The 15,223-nt window shown below is 36.5% G+C and overlaps 3 protein-coding genes across 4 annotated transcripts; 1 reads left to right on the forward strand and 2 right to left on the reverse strand.

Annotated features, from left to right (window-relative positions):
* Positions 1 to 131: 131 nt before the first annotated feature.
* Positions 132 to 3,176, forward strand: LOC116848409. Its single transcript, XM_032824481.1, has 2 exons — positions 132 to 852; positions 2,465 to 3,176. The coding sequence occupies exons 1-2, from the start codon at positions 765 to 767 to the stop codon at positions 2,890 to 2,892; spliced, it is 516 nt and encodes a 171-aa protein (XP_032680372.1). The 5' UTR covers positions 132 to 764; the 3' UTR covers positions 2,893 to 3,176.
* On the reverse strand, positions 3,173 to 4,686 carry LOC116848408 (28S ribosomal protein S10, mitochondrial). Its single transcript, XM_032824479.1, has 5 exons — positions 4,412 to 4,686; positions 4,164 to 4,328; positions 3,957 to 4,084; positions 3,684 to 3,885; positions 3,173 to 3,301 (listed from the first exon to the last, which is right to left on the reverse strand). The coding sequence occupies exons 1-5, from the start codon at positions 4,424 to 4,426 to the stop codon at positions 3,251 to 3,253; spliced, it is 561 nt and encodes a 186-aa protein (XP_032680370.1). The 5' UTR covers positions 4,427 to 4,686; the 3' UTR covers positions 3,173 to 3,250.
* Positions 4,687 to 4,696: 10 nt separating this feature from the next.
* Positions 4,697 to 14,179, reverse strand: LOC116848404. Of its 2 annotated transcripts, none has more exons than XM_032824473.1 (10): positions 13,969 to 14,179; positions 13,159 to 13,744; positions 12,243 to 12,574; positions 11,946 to 12,135; positions 11,590 to 11,738; positions 9,699 to 9,985; positions 9,388 to 9,622; positions 9,023 to 9,215; positions 8,324 to 8,869; positions 4,697 to 8,229 (listed from the first exon to the last, which is right to left on the reverse strand). In XM_032824473.1, the coding sequence occupies exons 2-10, from the start codon at positions 13,697 to 13,699 to the stop codon at positions 5,936 to 5,938; spliced, it is 4,767 nt and encodes a 1,588-aa protein (XP_032680364.1). In that variant the 5' UTR covers positions 13,700 to 13,744; positions 13,969 to 14,179; the 3' UTR covers positions 4,697 to 5,935. The 2 variants fall into 2 exon arrangements, with proteins under 2 accessions (XP_032680364.1, XP_032680363.1); XM_032824472.1 differs by having other exon boundaries at positions 13,159 to 13,749.
* Positions 14,180 to 15,223: the final 1,044 nt, after the last annotated feature.

Genomic DNA, 15,223 nt, shown 5'->3' on the forward strand with positions numbered 1-15,223 from the left:
CATTTCACGCGTGGGGCAATGCGATTCGTATATCTCGCGGCTATAAGAATGGCTGTTAGATTTGATAGATTGCGGGTAACTGACTGCCAAGGACACACCGTGATTGGCCACGGTTTTACTCGGAAGTTCCGTTCTCTTTGTATCGCGCGGGTGATCGTCCGGAGAGCTCGAGAGCGAAAAATTCGCCCGCGAGATTTCGCTCGGGCCGATCTCCCTGACGCGCGAAAATCTTCTAAGCAGACACGTGAGGAAACCGGACGGAGAAAAAAAATGATTAAACGTAACGCTGGCTCCGACTTTCGACCTAGTCCATCCTTCAAACCGGTTTACCTCGGTTTCCAACATTGGAAACAAGAAAAAAGGGTCTACGTGCAGTTTCTTCCGTCTGCTTCACGGTATCGCGCTTAACGCCGGCCAGAGCCAATTAATTTAACATCCATGTTAGCGCGCACACGTGCGTTATACCATCGGTGGCGCGCGATCCCGAACAAAAATCGCACGACCTCAGAGGTTCGGCTTCGACGGCTCGTCCGGTTTCGTTTGCTCCCTCTTCCACGCGGCGAGACTTTTTCCTCGCCGTCGACAGTCGGCCGATAGCTCGCGCAGTAGCCACCACGATTTTCTCCCATTGTTCGCGCGACAATTCAAGCCGCTTTCAGCACGCCACGCATCGGCCCTCGCCGAATGTTAATTTAGTTTTTGCCACCCATCGCTTGACGCGGCTCAATAGTCGTCTGTGCGTTTGCGAGACCTGCTAACGGGCGATGACACTAAAAAAATTCATTGTCGCTTCGATTATTCTTATTTGGGCCGGTGATTCTTTGGCGGATCATCACCGTTCAAGGCGATCCAGTAAGTGGAAATTTCGAGTGGCAGCTTTAGAGTTGTCCAAAGCGAACGTCATACCTCGACTAAGTCCAAAATCATAACATTCGTAAATTATAAATGATAACAAACATAAAATTGCCAAATTATATACAAATATGAAATTCTTAAGAATATTTAATTCATAATAAATCTTTCTTTCAATTATTCTTTGGGTTGTGTAATAAGTAATCTTGAATTTTTCAAGTCTCTCATTGAAAGAGAATATCTAAGAAATAAAAAATATAATAAATATGCACGAAAGATTACACCTCACCGATTTTGTTGAAACTGATATATATATTGTAAGGGGGTTAGAAATGATTTGCAAAAAACCAGATGAGGAATGGTATTGGTTTAGAAGATATAACAAATTAAAATTTGATAATTTTAATGTCTTTCCTTAAGTATTATAAACTGCTCTAGAAACAATGAGATTTGTGTAAGTCATACTAATCTATTAGGTGTCTTCTAACATAAAAAAAAGTTTTTGATTATATTATTTGAAGGATTTTATTTTATCACAACAACCAATGTCGACCCCATTTGGTTCTTTTTGCAAATCTTTATTTCTAATTGTTGTCCCTACAATATATATCAATTTCAACAATATCAGTAAAGTAACTTTTTATGCATATTTACTAAAAACATTTATTTGATGTATTATATACACACATATACACACGCGCGCGCGTGCACGCACACGCATACGCACATACACACACACATAATATTTACTTAAACCAATATAAAATAATTTTAAAATAAGAAAAAAATACATTTTCTTAAAATCTTAGCTTTTTATAAAAGCAATAATTTATTCTATTTAAATAAAAAAAATTATTCTATTAAATAAAAAAATTCTATTTAAATAAAATTTATTTAATATTTTTTATTATTCTATTTAAATAAAAAATTTAGATTTAAGTAAATATATTATTAGCACCCACCTAATTAAATTTTTTTAGAATCTCTTTCTCAGTATAAAATGAAATCATTTTTATGTTGTTATAATTTTATAAAGCATTTTATATACTATTTTGATCTATGATCTTTCGTTATTTTTCGCATATATTGCTTCAGAAAATTGAAAATGACGCCATAAAAATATAAACGTTTCTCATTATACTTGAGAAATCTGCAATTATTTATTATACAATTTAATATATTATATACAAAACATCAGAAAGATTTGCGTACTTATATGATACGTAAATTGAAAGAAAAACATTTAAAAGACATTTGCAAGATTAAAATATTTTTTAAGTAGCTTTACGACATCTTTCAAATATGTAGTCAGACTAGTGCGCACATACATGTGACACGTCAAGATTTATTATCCATTAGTTTTAACAAGAACATCTTTAACGCATTTATCGCGCATATTAGAGTCTTTGATTTTAAATCGTCTGTCGTTGTTTACGACGTGTATCAGTTTCTTCATCTCACAATTGCGTTGAATAATTGAGAAATATGATTGAGAGCGTCGTTAATACATTTCGTTAACACATATCGTCAACTTGGAATCAGCTCTGCGTATACACTTATATAAGAACTAATTGATTAAAAATCGCATATTTACGTGAGAATCCTATTGCAGCGAATGAGTATATACTACACAGATGTACAGCCACCGCGGAATTAATTAGAAGACATAGAAACGAAGGAATGATTGATGTTAACTCACGCCAAGCCGACTTATCCCAATCGCAGATACAATGGAGAAATCATGATTCTACAGCAACAAATCCTCTGACTAATGTCTCTCAGCTGGAAACTCCTAGACAAACTTCCAGCAGTGCAAAACGACGTACAACACACATAAGAAGGCGCGGTAACGCGCACGCACGTCGCATTATGGGCAAGTATTTGGCAGACACACCTCTCAGAACTCTGCACATCGACGCACCGCAGGACAGGCCGTCGGCCTTTAAGAAGAAGACTGCATTGCCGGAACTAGCGCACGATGCGTCCGACAGAAAGATCGATTCGTCGCAGAATGTGATAGTCATTCGACCGAGAATTTAACATCCTTCCAACGGTGCTCAACTTACACTTGCGTTCTGATTTTCTTGTGAACTGACAACTTTACGATGACTATCGTATTATCTGTAATCACAATCTTACACGCATCGAAATTCATATAACAAAAAATACATAACATTGAGATTTGTAACAATTCCTCTGCGGTTTGTCAATATTGTCTTCATTTGTTTCGTTGTTGATACTGACAGACAAGTTTAATACAAGTTTATGTGAAACGCGTTTGTTAACGTGATTTAATTATTTTGAATAAACGAACTTTGAATAGATTTTTTATATAATTTATATCGAGCATCTACAATATAAGTTCTACAATACAAAAAATTGCTCACAGTTATTTATATTACGTTTGAGACATTGCAGCTATGCTCTCTGGTAACTTTTCCAATTCAATCTGCAAACAGAAATTCCTACGTGAGCCAAACAACAATGACAACTCTTCTACATGTATATGGTGTCTAAAAATTATTGGCACACCCATAATGTTCACATGGTTATTTGCAAAATGATATGACTATTTTGTTCAGTTTGACCCAATCTACAAGCATATAATTACAGGCGTCATCACAGCTCATCTGTCATATCGCATGTGATTATTTGCTAGAACTTTTTCTTTAATTGGTAACCCAAAATTTTACGTTATTTGCGAAATTGTAAAAGAATTTTGTGTTTAGTTTTTTATCTATACATAATAGGTGGTCAATAATTGTCAGATATATTAAATAATTATCAGATTGCCTCTATATCTCTTTATATTTATGTTATAAAAATCAGACCTTGGTTACTTTCATCGCCACTCCTTCTGGCAAATTCCTTTGTAAATATTCTAAAAAAGTATCTGCTGTAGATCCAGTTAGTTTCAAAAAGTCGAGGTAACGATAATAAGTTCTGATTTCATATTGAACGCGATGTTTCTTGTGTACATGAGCTGATTTCAACACTGTCCATCGTTCATGAATAGCCTTACGTGGTGCTGTGCTGCAAATATAAAAACATTTTTCAGCACATTAGTTGTAAGATCAACCAATAAATATAACTGAAGAACTAACTTTCTAGCTACATTGATTTTTAAATGATCTGCAGCCATTACTGCAAACATTCCATAACTCTTTAATACAGCTGGATCATTCCCTCTGACCTCAACTTCAATCTTCTTATACAATTTATCTGGTGTACCCTAAAGACAATACGTTCTTGTATAAATATATTATTCATAAATTGATCGTAAAATGATAGCAGATCTTCAAAGAGTTTACCGTGCTGTTAAGTAAGGATGACTCTTCCTTAGTTGAATCTTGTTGCACATGTTGTATAGTTGTTGAGAATTGTGATGTGCTACTTTGTAGAAATTTACGCGTAAGATTACCAACGTGTTTTGATTCATATTGGACACCAGCTACAATATTTCTGAGAAACATGATCTGAAGAAATTAGAGAAGAATTAGGTTAGGTTTAACCTCAAATAATTCACACACATCGTCTTGCATTAGATATATCAAAATACCTTTGACAGGAACATTTGTTGTCGTTATCGATACTTCTGCAAGTTCAACTCCAAATTATGTTACTCCAAATGTTATAGATTTACTACTTTTACGACTCACTTAATGTAAACATATCCATTCACTGTACAGACAACTCAACAAGCCAACATAACCGCAGCTAGAATCGTATAACAGTAGTATATAGTGCATCTGATTCTGACGTCACATCATAATTATGCAACAACCATAAAATATTTCCCCGACATTTGTGAAGTTGTGATGCTAACCATTAAGATTAAATAATCTTATAAGTTGATACAATTTATTTTGGTGATAATAAACTAACATTATCAATGTTTTATAACAGCACAGAGATAACGAAGTTAAATATTTGTATAAATGATTACATTGGTTTTATGAATTGCAAGATAATATTTGGTTTTTCACAAACAGCAAGACAATTCTCCTCATTAACAGAACGTGCATTTTCTTTTGACGAGAAAATCGATTAAAACATGCCAATTTAAACCTACAAATAAGTATCAATTATATAATTCTTTCCATTTCTTATAAATTATTTGTAAGACTGTCAATTCTGATAAATTACAAAGCACATATTCGGCATATAAATACTCGTCTCTGTTATAATTGATCTGTAAATATATTTTTTATTTTGTTAATTATATATATGTATATATATATATATATATAGAATATTTCGAATATATATAAAATTCGTGGGTTACATATAAGCACTAATAAATAATTGCATGCCTATATCTCACCATATATTTAATTTATAGTCACGAATCTACCTTAGTAAAAATTGTAACTTTTTCGGTATATTTCATAGATTCAAATTCATAAAATATATAATATGCTGTTAAAATTGATTCATTACTTAACACATTTAACACATCAAGTGCCACATCACCCATATTTGCATAACGCATGAATTTCAGCAGTAACAAGTTTACTTATCCAATTAGGAGTGATTTTGCCAATCAAATTTTACCTAATTGGATATCTAATTGGCAATTTTTGTGATTAATAATTCGATTCATTGATATACAACCACACGTAGCGGTTGAAAATTGAATTCGACGTTTACATTCACATATAACGTTTCCAAGGCACTTAATATGTTAAATTGTACTAATGTGCTATCATTGAATGTATCATTGTATACCATAACAAATTGTATCATTATGATAAACATAAGTAAGCATAAACTAAAATAAAAATGAAAAAACCAACAATCTTACAAAACATCGAATTACGATTAGACATTCTAGTGATCTAATTATTCTAATTGAGTAATTTTACTCAACTTATTATATTTGTTGTGATAATAATCTGTTTATTATGATAATGTATGTATATATGTATTCTTGTGTAATAATGACATTTTTTCAGAAGAAAAAAAAAAGAAAAAAGAACCGACAATTTTGCACATAATGAAACAATGTGATGACGCAAAATAACATCAAACAATTAGGTAATCTAAGTGTTTTACAACGAAGTATCTTATTTAAACATCTTATCTAACGTCGATCCTTAAACATATTAGTGTTGAAGGGCCGTTGCGACTGAAAGTTGTTGTTGTAGGTTGATGATTGCTGCCATGTTCCAACGTTACTGCCTCCTCCTTGCCAACTAGTCGACGGTGCTTTCTTATTTGTCTCGTTGGGAGTTAGCCAGCGCGAATCGTTCATGCTCGAATTACTGCTGCTTTGGCATTGTGGCTTCGCTGAGAAAGTTTGAGACTTGTTCTGCCAACTATCTTTGGACTTCGACCACGAATCTCCCTTGTCCGTCTCCCTGGACCAATTGGACGGCACAACGATTTGATTGTCGACGTTCATCCACCTTTCCTTCATTTCGAGATTGCCGTCATCGCCCCAGGGATCTCGCGCGTCCTCCGGCAGTTCATTCCAATCGTCCTTGTCTCCTTGATTCCAAGAGTCGTTAGACTGCGGCTGTTCCCAACGCGGCATGTCCGCGTCCATCCAAGTTTCCTTACGACCGCCCATATTGTCCTTCCCTCGAATATTCCAATTATCGCCATTATTTCCTGATCTGGACGGGCCAGACCATCTATTGTTGTCTGAATTCTGATTCCATTGTTCTTTCATATTAGGCTTCACGAGTGGTTGCTTAGACGCCCATGAATTCCCGTGAGACGTGGAATCTCTGATATCCCAAGATCTATCTTGTTGGTTCTGCGACTTGCGGTATCTGTCATTGTCAGAAAGTTGCCAATTTCCGCTGGTTGTCGACTGTCTGTCGTTACGCCAATTGTTTTCGTTTACGGGATGTTGCCAAATGCCTTGCTCGACAGCGCCACGATTTGGTATGTCCCACTCGTCCGCGAATCTGTTTTGCGGCGGGCTCTGTCGCCTCGGCGGAGACTGCTGTCGCCTTGGCGGAGACTGTTGTCGCCTCGGTGGAGACTGCTGTCGTCTTGGAGACGACGAGAATTCACGTCCAGGAGGCATTCTATGCGGCGAGGAACGTCTTATAGGCGACTGATGCCTCGGCTGCATCATGCCTCTAGATCTCGGCGGAGACAACATTCTGCCGACGGGCGACATGGGTCGCCTTTCCGGAGAGACATGCCGTCTCATAGGGGACATCGGCCTGTGTCTCTCGGGAGACACAGGTCTCCTCATAGGAGACATCTGTCTTGTTGACGAGCTGTACATTCTCACCGGAGACATTTGTCGTCTCGGTGGAGACAGGCTCGAAGTTTGCCATGACGGTGACATTTGCTGCACCGGAGACATTGGCCGACACTCCATTGGAGAAATCTGTCGCCTCGGTGATGACATCGGCCGCCTCGACGGTGACATTGCTCGGTTAGATGGTGAGAACGAGCGTCTCGGTGGTGACATGTCGCGTCTACCACCGCTAGATGATGTGGACAGTGACATCATATTTCGTCTTTGAGGCGAATATTCGCGGTGAGAATGAGAATTACGTCCTTGATACGAAGATAACGAAGGCGACGAGATCGGTCTGTCTGAAAGATGTCTCCTAGACGGCGAGGACTGACGTCTTGACGGTGACAGTAACGGGCGTTTTGGCGATAATCTTCTCGGTGATGAACGGTGCCTGAACGGTGAGTTCTGCTTTCTCATCGGAGAGACAGGTTTTCTCGTGGGTCCCGCGGTATCGCTCCAGCGATTTCTGTCGAAACTTTTGTTCCTATTCCAAAAGTTGCCTTGGTTCTGTTGTCTGCCTCTGTTGTCGAACGATCTCTGATAGAAGTCCGGTTTTTTAGTGTTTATATCTGTTGTCAACGAGACCGGCACCACCCTGCTTGGCTCTAACGGCATTAAGTTATGATATTTCCTGAAAGGCGGCTTCACGTCGGTCTCGGATTCCATGTATTCTTTGTTCGCCGTTGTTATGACGATATCTTGAGCCTGAGTCTCCTGCACGAAGCGACCTTTCAGAAGCGGATCGTCATCGAGCTCGGTCTTCACCTGAACCGTACTTTGTGTGGTGTCAGGTGGCGCGATGCGATCCCACACCGAGCGCGGTAGCTGATTCTGAAGCTTGTTGGTCTGCTCGAGAACCAAATTCAGGACATTTTGTAATTCCTTCGCGGTCGTCACGTCAACGGTGGGAGACGGACCGCTTAGTTTCTCTTTGGCCGCTTCGAGAATCTCCCGGCTTTCATTTACTTTTTGCACTAAATCCGTGTCGATTCTGTTACTCGACAATTTTGTACGCAGGTCGACTTGCTCTTTATCTCTTGTTTTTTTGTCGAATAAAGGATTAATACGAAGCGCTGAGTTATCATGAAGCCAATTCTTTCTCTTAGCTGTAACATCTGTGGTCAATGAGAAAAATTAACAAAAATTAGACGTATTATATAATAATACTCGTGTGAACGCTCTATTTTAGATTTACACCACTAAACTTACCCTGCTGTTTCCACTGTTTGTTATATACGGGCTTGTCGAATTTTTTCGTTATTTTCTTAGGTATTTCGATTATTTCAGGTGATTGGTTTTCTCGTTTCAGTCTGATTTTACCTTTCACCGGTGAACTCGAGCCGCTTTTCACGGAGCTCGTCTTTTTCGGTTTTTTCACGAATCCGGTATTCGCTAACGGATTCTTTTTCGGCGACGTGTCGACAGTATCGACACCGCTGCTATTATTGATCTCTTTCTCTAAAGCCCTAGTGTTCTCCAAGGATTTACTCTCTTCCTCCAGTATCTTGAGGAACCACGGCTGCGTGAGTCTATGCATGAGTCTGTGTTCCATTAGAATAACCGCCTCGAAATGAGGCCCGTTCGGCAGGGTATCGACAACGCATGCCCGGGTCGGCATGAAAGGATGACCGAGCCCATCTTCGATAGGCCGTGCGAGTTCTAATACCGCACGGACCGATTGTTTTGTCAACGTAGTGACCATTACGATACGCCGAAGAGACGTGAGTTTTCTTAAGCATGTCATTACTTCAACGGCTAAAAGACATCATAACTTTAGACTTTAATTTACCGAGAGAGATTATTACCGGGAGAGTGCAACCGGGACGTTACTAAATTAATGTTACCAATTAATTAATGCCGCGATAATACTAACAATATTAACGATTAATTAGGATCGATGTAGCATACCTCTGCCCATATTGGTGTTCGCGTTGACTATGGCGTAAGTCGCGTGATTTTTCACGGCGTTATTTATTTTATTCACCACGTCGGCTGGAGAGCCCATTATGAAAGACACATTTGTAAAGTTATTCAATTCACACGTCATTTCGGCTTCTTCGATTTCCGTCGGTGAATCAACTCCTATCACTTCCAGACATTTCTGTTACAATGTAATAGCGCTACATTAATCGTCTTGTTAATTCGCTCGGTGTCGCGCGAATTCTGTGTGCGCACACGACCATACAACACAGGATATAACACACATCAATCGTGCCATTCGGTTCGCCTAATAAGAGATTCGCTTACGTTATGTCCCGTGTTAGTGTACTTACAGATGCCATCATAAGTCCAATCACGCCAGTGCCGCAGCCGATTTCGAGTACTGTCACTTTCGGCGTAGGTTTAAGCATGTCCATGACTGCTTTGGCTACGTTCAATGCGCCAGCAGCATTCGACCAAAAGTTGGTCTTTGGTGAGAGCTGTACTTTCAGACTGCCGACGACTTCGTCTAGAGCTTCTGCTCCCACTAAGAACGTCGTGTTTGTAATGATTTTATTGTTAGCGCATCTGAAACGAAGGCAATGAGACTGCAGATTTCCGTCAGTTGGAGCAGAGTTCTCTGTCTTGTATGTTGAGCTCTTACTTGTTCATCGATTTGCAATACAGAGATTTGACATTGCAATCTTTTCCCGGACCCGACTCGTATATCTGTTTCAGACGGTCCATAGTGCTGCGGCTGATATTCTTTCCAGTTGCGAAGAGCATGAGCTCATCCATACTATTGCAACGTACTAACAGCCACATCCATATTTGTTTTATTTGCACCACGTTTTCTTTCGAATCCGTAGGCGTGTCGTTCGATGGATTTTCATCAGACGTTGCTGTGTCTAGTGACGGCGTTACGGTTGTTTGAAGAAAATCTTCAAATATCTACACGCCAACGATCGATATTACAGCAAATATGTTATACCTAGTTGATATCGTGCCTTTCCCCGCGCGTTAATTTGTGTTTACATTTTTTTTTAAGACATATACAAAAGCTAAGTTAAAAACTTAAAATTAAAGACTTGCAAAAGCATGATATCAGTTATTGCAATCAATCGCTATTATATGGCCAGAAATTGAATTATTATTTCATTATTATTTTATGTTGTATTTATTTTATAAGATTGCTTTCTAGCATCTGGACAAACTTGTGCATTCTACACAAGCTTTGTATAAAATTGATTTATTCTTGAATGTGCATAATCTATGCCATAAATACGAAATATTTGTGATGTTTTTATTGTTTTGCATAATCAAACACATTGTGCTTAGCTGTATATAGTTGTATTTTTCTGTAGGTTTAGTTTATTATAACCATATTTTTGAATTTGCACATATATCGTTTGCATCGCAAATTTTTTCTTGATTTGCAGTGCTTATTATTTGTAAGACATTCGTGTAAAATTGCAAAGATTGCTTGGTACTAATATGTACCATGTATATGTCCATAATTACTTTTTTTTCATTTGTTCAGTCACTCTTTCTTCATTTCTCTTTAAAAAATATATTCATACTTATTTAAGGCAATGTTTATATATTTAAAGAAATGTACAGTAAAGATAAATATCAGAAAATATATCTGATATTATTTTTTAACATTTTTGTGTCCACAATATCGTGTAAATAATAAACATTGCAAAAATTTTTTTGAGATTCTATCTTTCTTTTCTTTGTTCTTTTAAGACATCATTTTTTACATTTATATTCTTCTCACAAAGAAAATATTGCATATCTTCCGTGACGAAATACGAGGAAGTTATTATTTTTTTTGCTGACATTTTGCAATCTTATGGCATTGGCAATATTTTGTTAAGTGCCAATAAGTCATTCTGTTGTGTATGCAATAGCATAAAAATTATATCTTCAGATTTCCCTTATTTTTCTTTTTTTGTATGTTCTTTTTTGCAACTATATGTATGTTAATTATATGTATGCAATTATATGTAATTTGTATGTTCTTTTTTCTTTTATTTTCTTTTTTATATGTTCTTCCTCTTTTGCATGTTCTTTTTTGCAATTATATGTCATGTTTTCATAAGATTAATTATTTTAAAAATACACTTTGTGAATGTCTGATGAAATTTTCTCTTTGTATGTTCTTCCTCTTTTATATGTTCTTTTTTGTAATTATATATGTTATATGTTTTCATAAGATTAATTATTAAAAAAAATACACTTTGTGAATGTCTGATAAAATTGCATATTTTTTCAGTGTCTTGTTTTTAATATATTGTTATATTAAACAAATTTATTTCTTTTGTAGAAGCTCGCACATATTCATAATTACTGCTCGTAATTATATAAATCTGTTTCAGTCAAATCTGATACTGTCATATAAGACAGTAAATGTTCTCAAAGACATACATAGGTTTAAAAAACTAATTTTATGAATTATACAGCAAAAATACAGATTTACAAGAAAACACAGTATTTAGTAATAAAAAGTGAGAAAAGAAAAATAGAAATTATTTTAAATATAAAAGATATACCTTGACTGCTTTTAATACGAAGGACGGAAATTCGGATGTGTTATTGATATCAACACCCCATGCTGAAGTTGGTTCAAGATGCCAGACTGCCTTGTTAAAGGATGGGTTATCCTTTTCCACCGCAGTTGCCTGCATATCTTTCATTATGCCTAAATATACCATATTGTATTTATTACATGTTTATTAAAAGAATATTAAATATCACATATTTTTTATATTTTTCTAATAAAAAAAGATATAAAGAACATTTTATTATGGCATGTGACATATATATTTAAGTGGAAATTTAAAAAATATTTCAAGCAATTTCAACATGGTTAAGCATTTTCATATTAACCATTTCTTTTTATACTCACATTCAAATTTCCATCGGTTTGTATGTGGTTTATCTAATGGACAACATCGAAAGGGATCAAGCTTGCACATTGGTGATCCTTCTTTCTTTTCTATTCTTTCTAACCATTTCTCATAATGAGGATAAGTGATTCCTAATACTCGAGCCAATTTTGATAGTCTTTCTTTAACAAGTGCCTCTTTATCTGCAATCTAAAAAAATAATTTTGTTAATTTCAATAATTATAATATTTCTTGCATTCTTTAAACAGTTTCCTGTATTCATTTAATTAAACAATAAAATAGTTATGGGATATTACTTTTTTTTTATACCAGTTTTCTTTTATTCCTTCTCTCATTTCATTAAGTATTATTACTTCTTCATGCTGTGTTTTTCCTCCCATATTTTTGGAAGATTGATTAATATCTTTTTCAGGTTTATCTATACCAAATGTTTCAGGATCCAATTCAATATTTTCAATTACATCCAAATGATTCATCACATCTTCATCTGTCAACTCTTTTTGTACATCCAATTGATCTAAGCTGATATCAGTGGTGAAGTCAATACAATCACTTTTTGATTGTTGATCACATTCTACTTCCATTGGAACTGGTTTATCTGTATTTTCAGTATGAGATGTTGCATCATCTATAAACATATATAATATATATTCTGTGCCATAAGCAAGAAATATCAATAACAGATAGCATATTTTTGATACTATAAAATTCATTATAACTAATAACTCTCGCTTCAATTGCAAAATATAAAAGTAGAATACTTTCATAAGACTTAATTACAGAAATGTATTCTTATGTTATGTAAATTATTCTTTTTATACTATTTATAAAGTATCATGTAATTTCTATATCATTCACATCCTGGGTAATGCCAATGCCTCAAAAGATTAAAAGATTATAACTTACAGGATCCTTAGTGGAAATAGAAATTTAATCAATTTTGCTACCAACTATCAGAACACAAGGTAAGAAATATCAGTTGCTGTTTAAAAGATTCAATATAATCTCAAAATATTAACACCTATATTCAAAGTTTAGGTTACCCTAAAATTTTTATCAAGAATATTCTAATTCATAGTCTCTATAATTTCTTCCTTTTATAGTCTCTATAATTCTTCATAGAATTCCTCATCGTATACATGTCCTTGCATTACTACAAATTGCAAATGATATTATACACACAAAATTTTAAGACAAAGTTCTATATTATACCACTAGTCTTAGGATTCTGTTCAGTAGTATCCATATGCTCTACAGCATTGTTTGCTTGTTCCACAACATTATCTGCCTGTTTCACAGCATTGTCTGCCTGTTCCGCAGCATTGTCTGTCTGTTCCGCAGTATTGTCTGTCTGTTCCGCAGCATTGTCTGTCTGTTCCGCAGCATTGTCCGTCTGCTCCACAGTATTGTCTGTCTGCTCCACAGCATTGTCTGTCTGCTCCACAGCATTGTCTGTCTGCTCTACAGCATTGTTTGCTTGTTCCACAGCATTGTCCGCCTGTTCCACAACATTATCCACCTGTTCCACAGCATTGTCCGCCTGTTCCACAGCATTGTCTGCCTGTTCCACAGCATTGTCTGCCTGTTCCACAGCATTGTCCACCTGTTCCACAGCATTGTCTGCCTGTTCTACAGCACTGTCAAATTGTGATACAGTACTTTCCAACTCTCCTATAGTATTATCTGATTGTTGTGTAGTATCGTCCGGCTGCTGCACGGTATCATCCGAGTTCTCGCTGTTCATAGCCTCCATTTGAGAATTTTGAGCTGATCGTCAACTGTCGATCGCTCAACGAGCCTGCTCTGCGTGAAAATAATAGAGTTATACAGAGCCTGCTCAAAACGGTAAACATGCGTTTATCATGCGTGTTATCGATAATTATATGACGTAATGCGGTGACTGGCAAGAGAAGCCACGAATCACTTGAACACGCGAACGCCGGTACGCCTGCCTAAGGATTCGGCTTACACGCGATTTCGATTATTTGCTCGCTAAGGACGATATAAGACCACTATCCTTACCATGCGTCAAGTGCCACACAAATAGGCGCACAGTGTCGAGCTAACTCAAAGTCGTGATTTCTCGCTCTTTCGCAACACTTTTCCCGTGTCCCCCAATCGTTCGACCGAACGCATAAAATATTAACTCTATGAAACAACGTGAACGCAAACCATAAACATAGCGCGCGATCCATTAAGCGCCGCAAACGCTTTGAAGTGCTCTTAAAGAGAAACCATGATTGGCGCTTCATGTATTTGTAGCGTCTAATGGATCGCATCTCTAAACCGAGTGTTGAAAAGAATGTAGAGGTACGTAGAAAAGACTTATAAGCCGCGTTCCAAAATTCTATTCGGTGGGTAGAGTACATTTAATTGACCAATCATGATAAAGAAATCCTAGTTATCTTTGTTCTTATTGGTCAATTAAACGCTAGTCTACTCCGAGTAGCGAAATTAACTCAACATCGTTCTAAAATATGGTGCAACGTACTAGATGGGCGGAGCCAAATCGTTCAGAAATTCAGAGTAGACTATCAGAGTAGACTTCAGAGTCTAAAGAACCTCTAGTACAGAGAATCGCCAACTTGGGGTGCGTTCGAAAACACTGAAAGTCCACGACGGAAAGTGGCTGTGGTGGATGGGCTTGGTGGGGTTAGTGGAGTTGGTATCGAGAGGAGTTTTTGAACAGCCATGGAGTGCGTTCAGATTCCTCATCCGGGTGCACTCTATTACTAGAAACACTATAGTATATGTGACATATACTATAGCACTTCTAGTAATAGAATACACCCGGGTGGGGAATCTGAACGTAGCCTGGAAGAATGCTCAATGTGACATACTACATGTGTGTTGTGCCTACATATGTGCTGTACAAAATGGCTAATCGAAAACGTATTTCGACATTAGCTATAATTGCTTCTCAGCAAAATAATAATAAATTAATAAATTTAGTAATTAATTAATTAATTAATTTAGTAATTATTAATTTATAATTTAGTTATCTGGAAAGTTAATTGGCTATATATTTCTCGGTCCGAGAACTCGGATCGATTTCTAGCATCGTGGGCACCAGGCCTAAGGAAATTTATAAACTTATTTATTACTCCTTACCTTTAACATCGTATATATAGACATTTCCCTTGTCATCCTTTTGTATATTTTTTTAAATATCCATGCATAAAATATGACGACCCGAGATTAAATTTTCCATTTTTTTTCACAAATTGTTACTGATTCGTGACTTTTAACGTGCCTCGTATCTCGTAAGAAAATTTCA

The sequence above is a fragment of the Odontomachus brunneus genome, unplaced genomic scaffold, assembly GCF_010583005.1.
Source record: "Odontomachus brunneus isolate Ranch 3 - 2012 unplaced genomic scaffold, Obru_v1 Obru_scaffold_095, whole genome shotgun sequence".
NCBI classification, from domain to species: Eukaryota; Metazoa; Arthropoda; class Insecta; order Hymenoptera; family Formicidae; genus Odontomachus; species Odontomachus brunneus.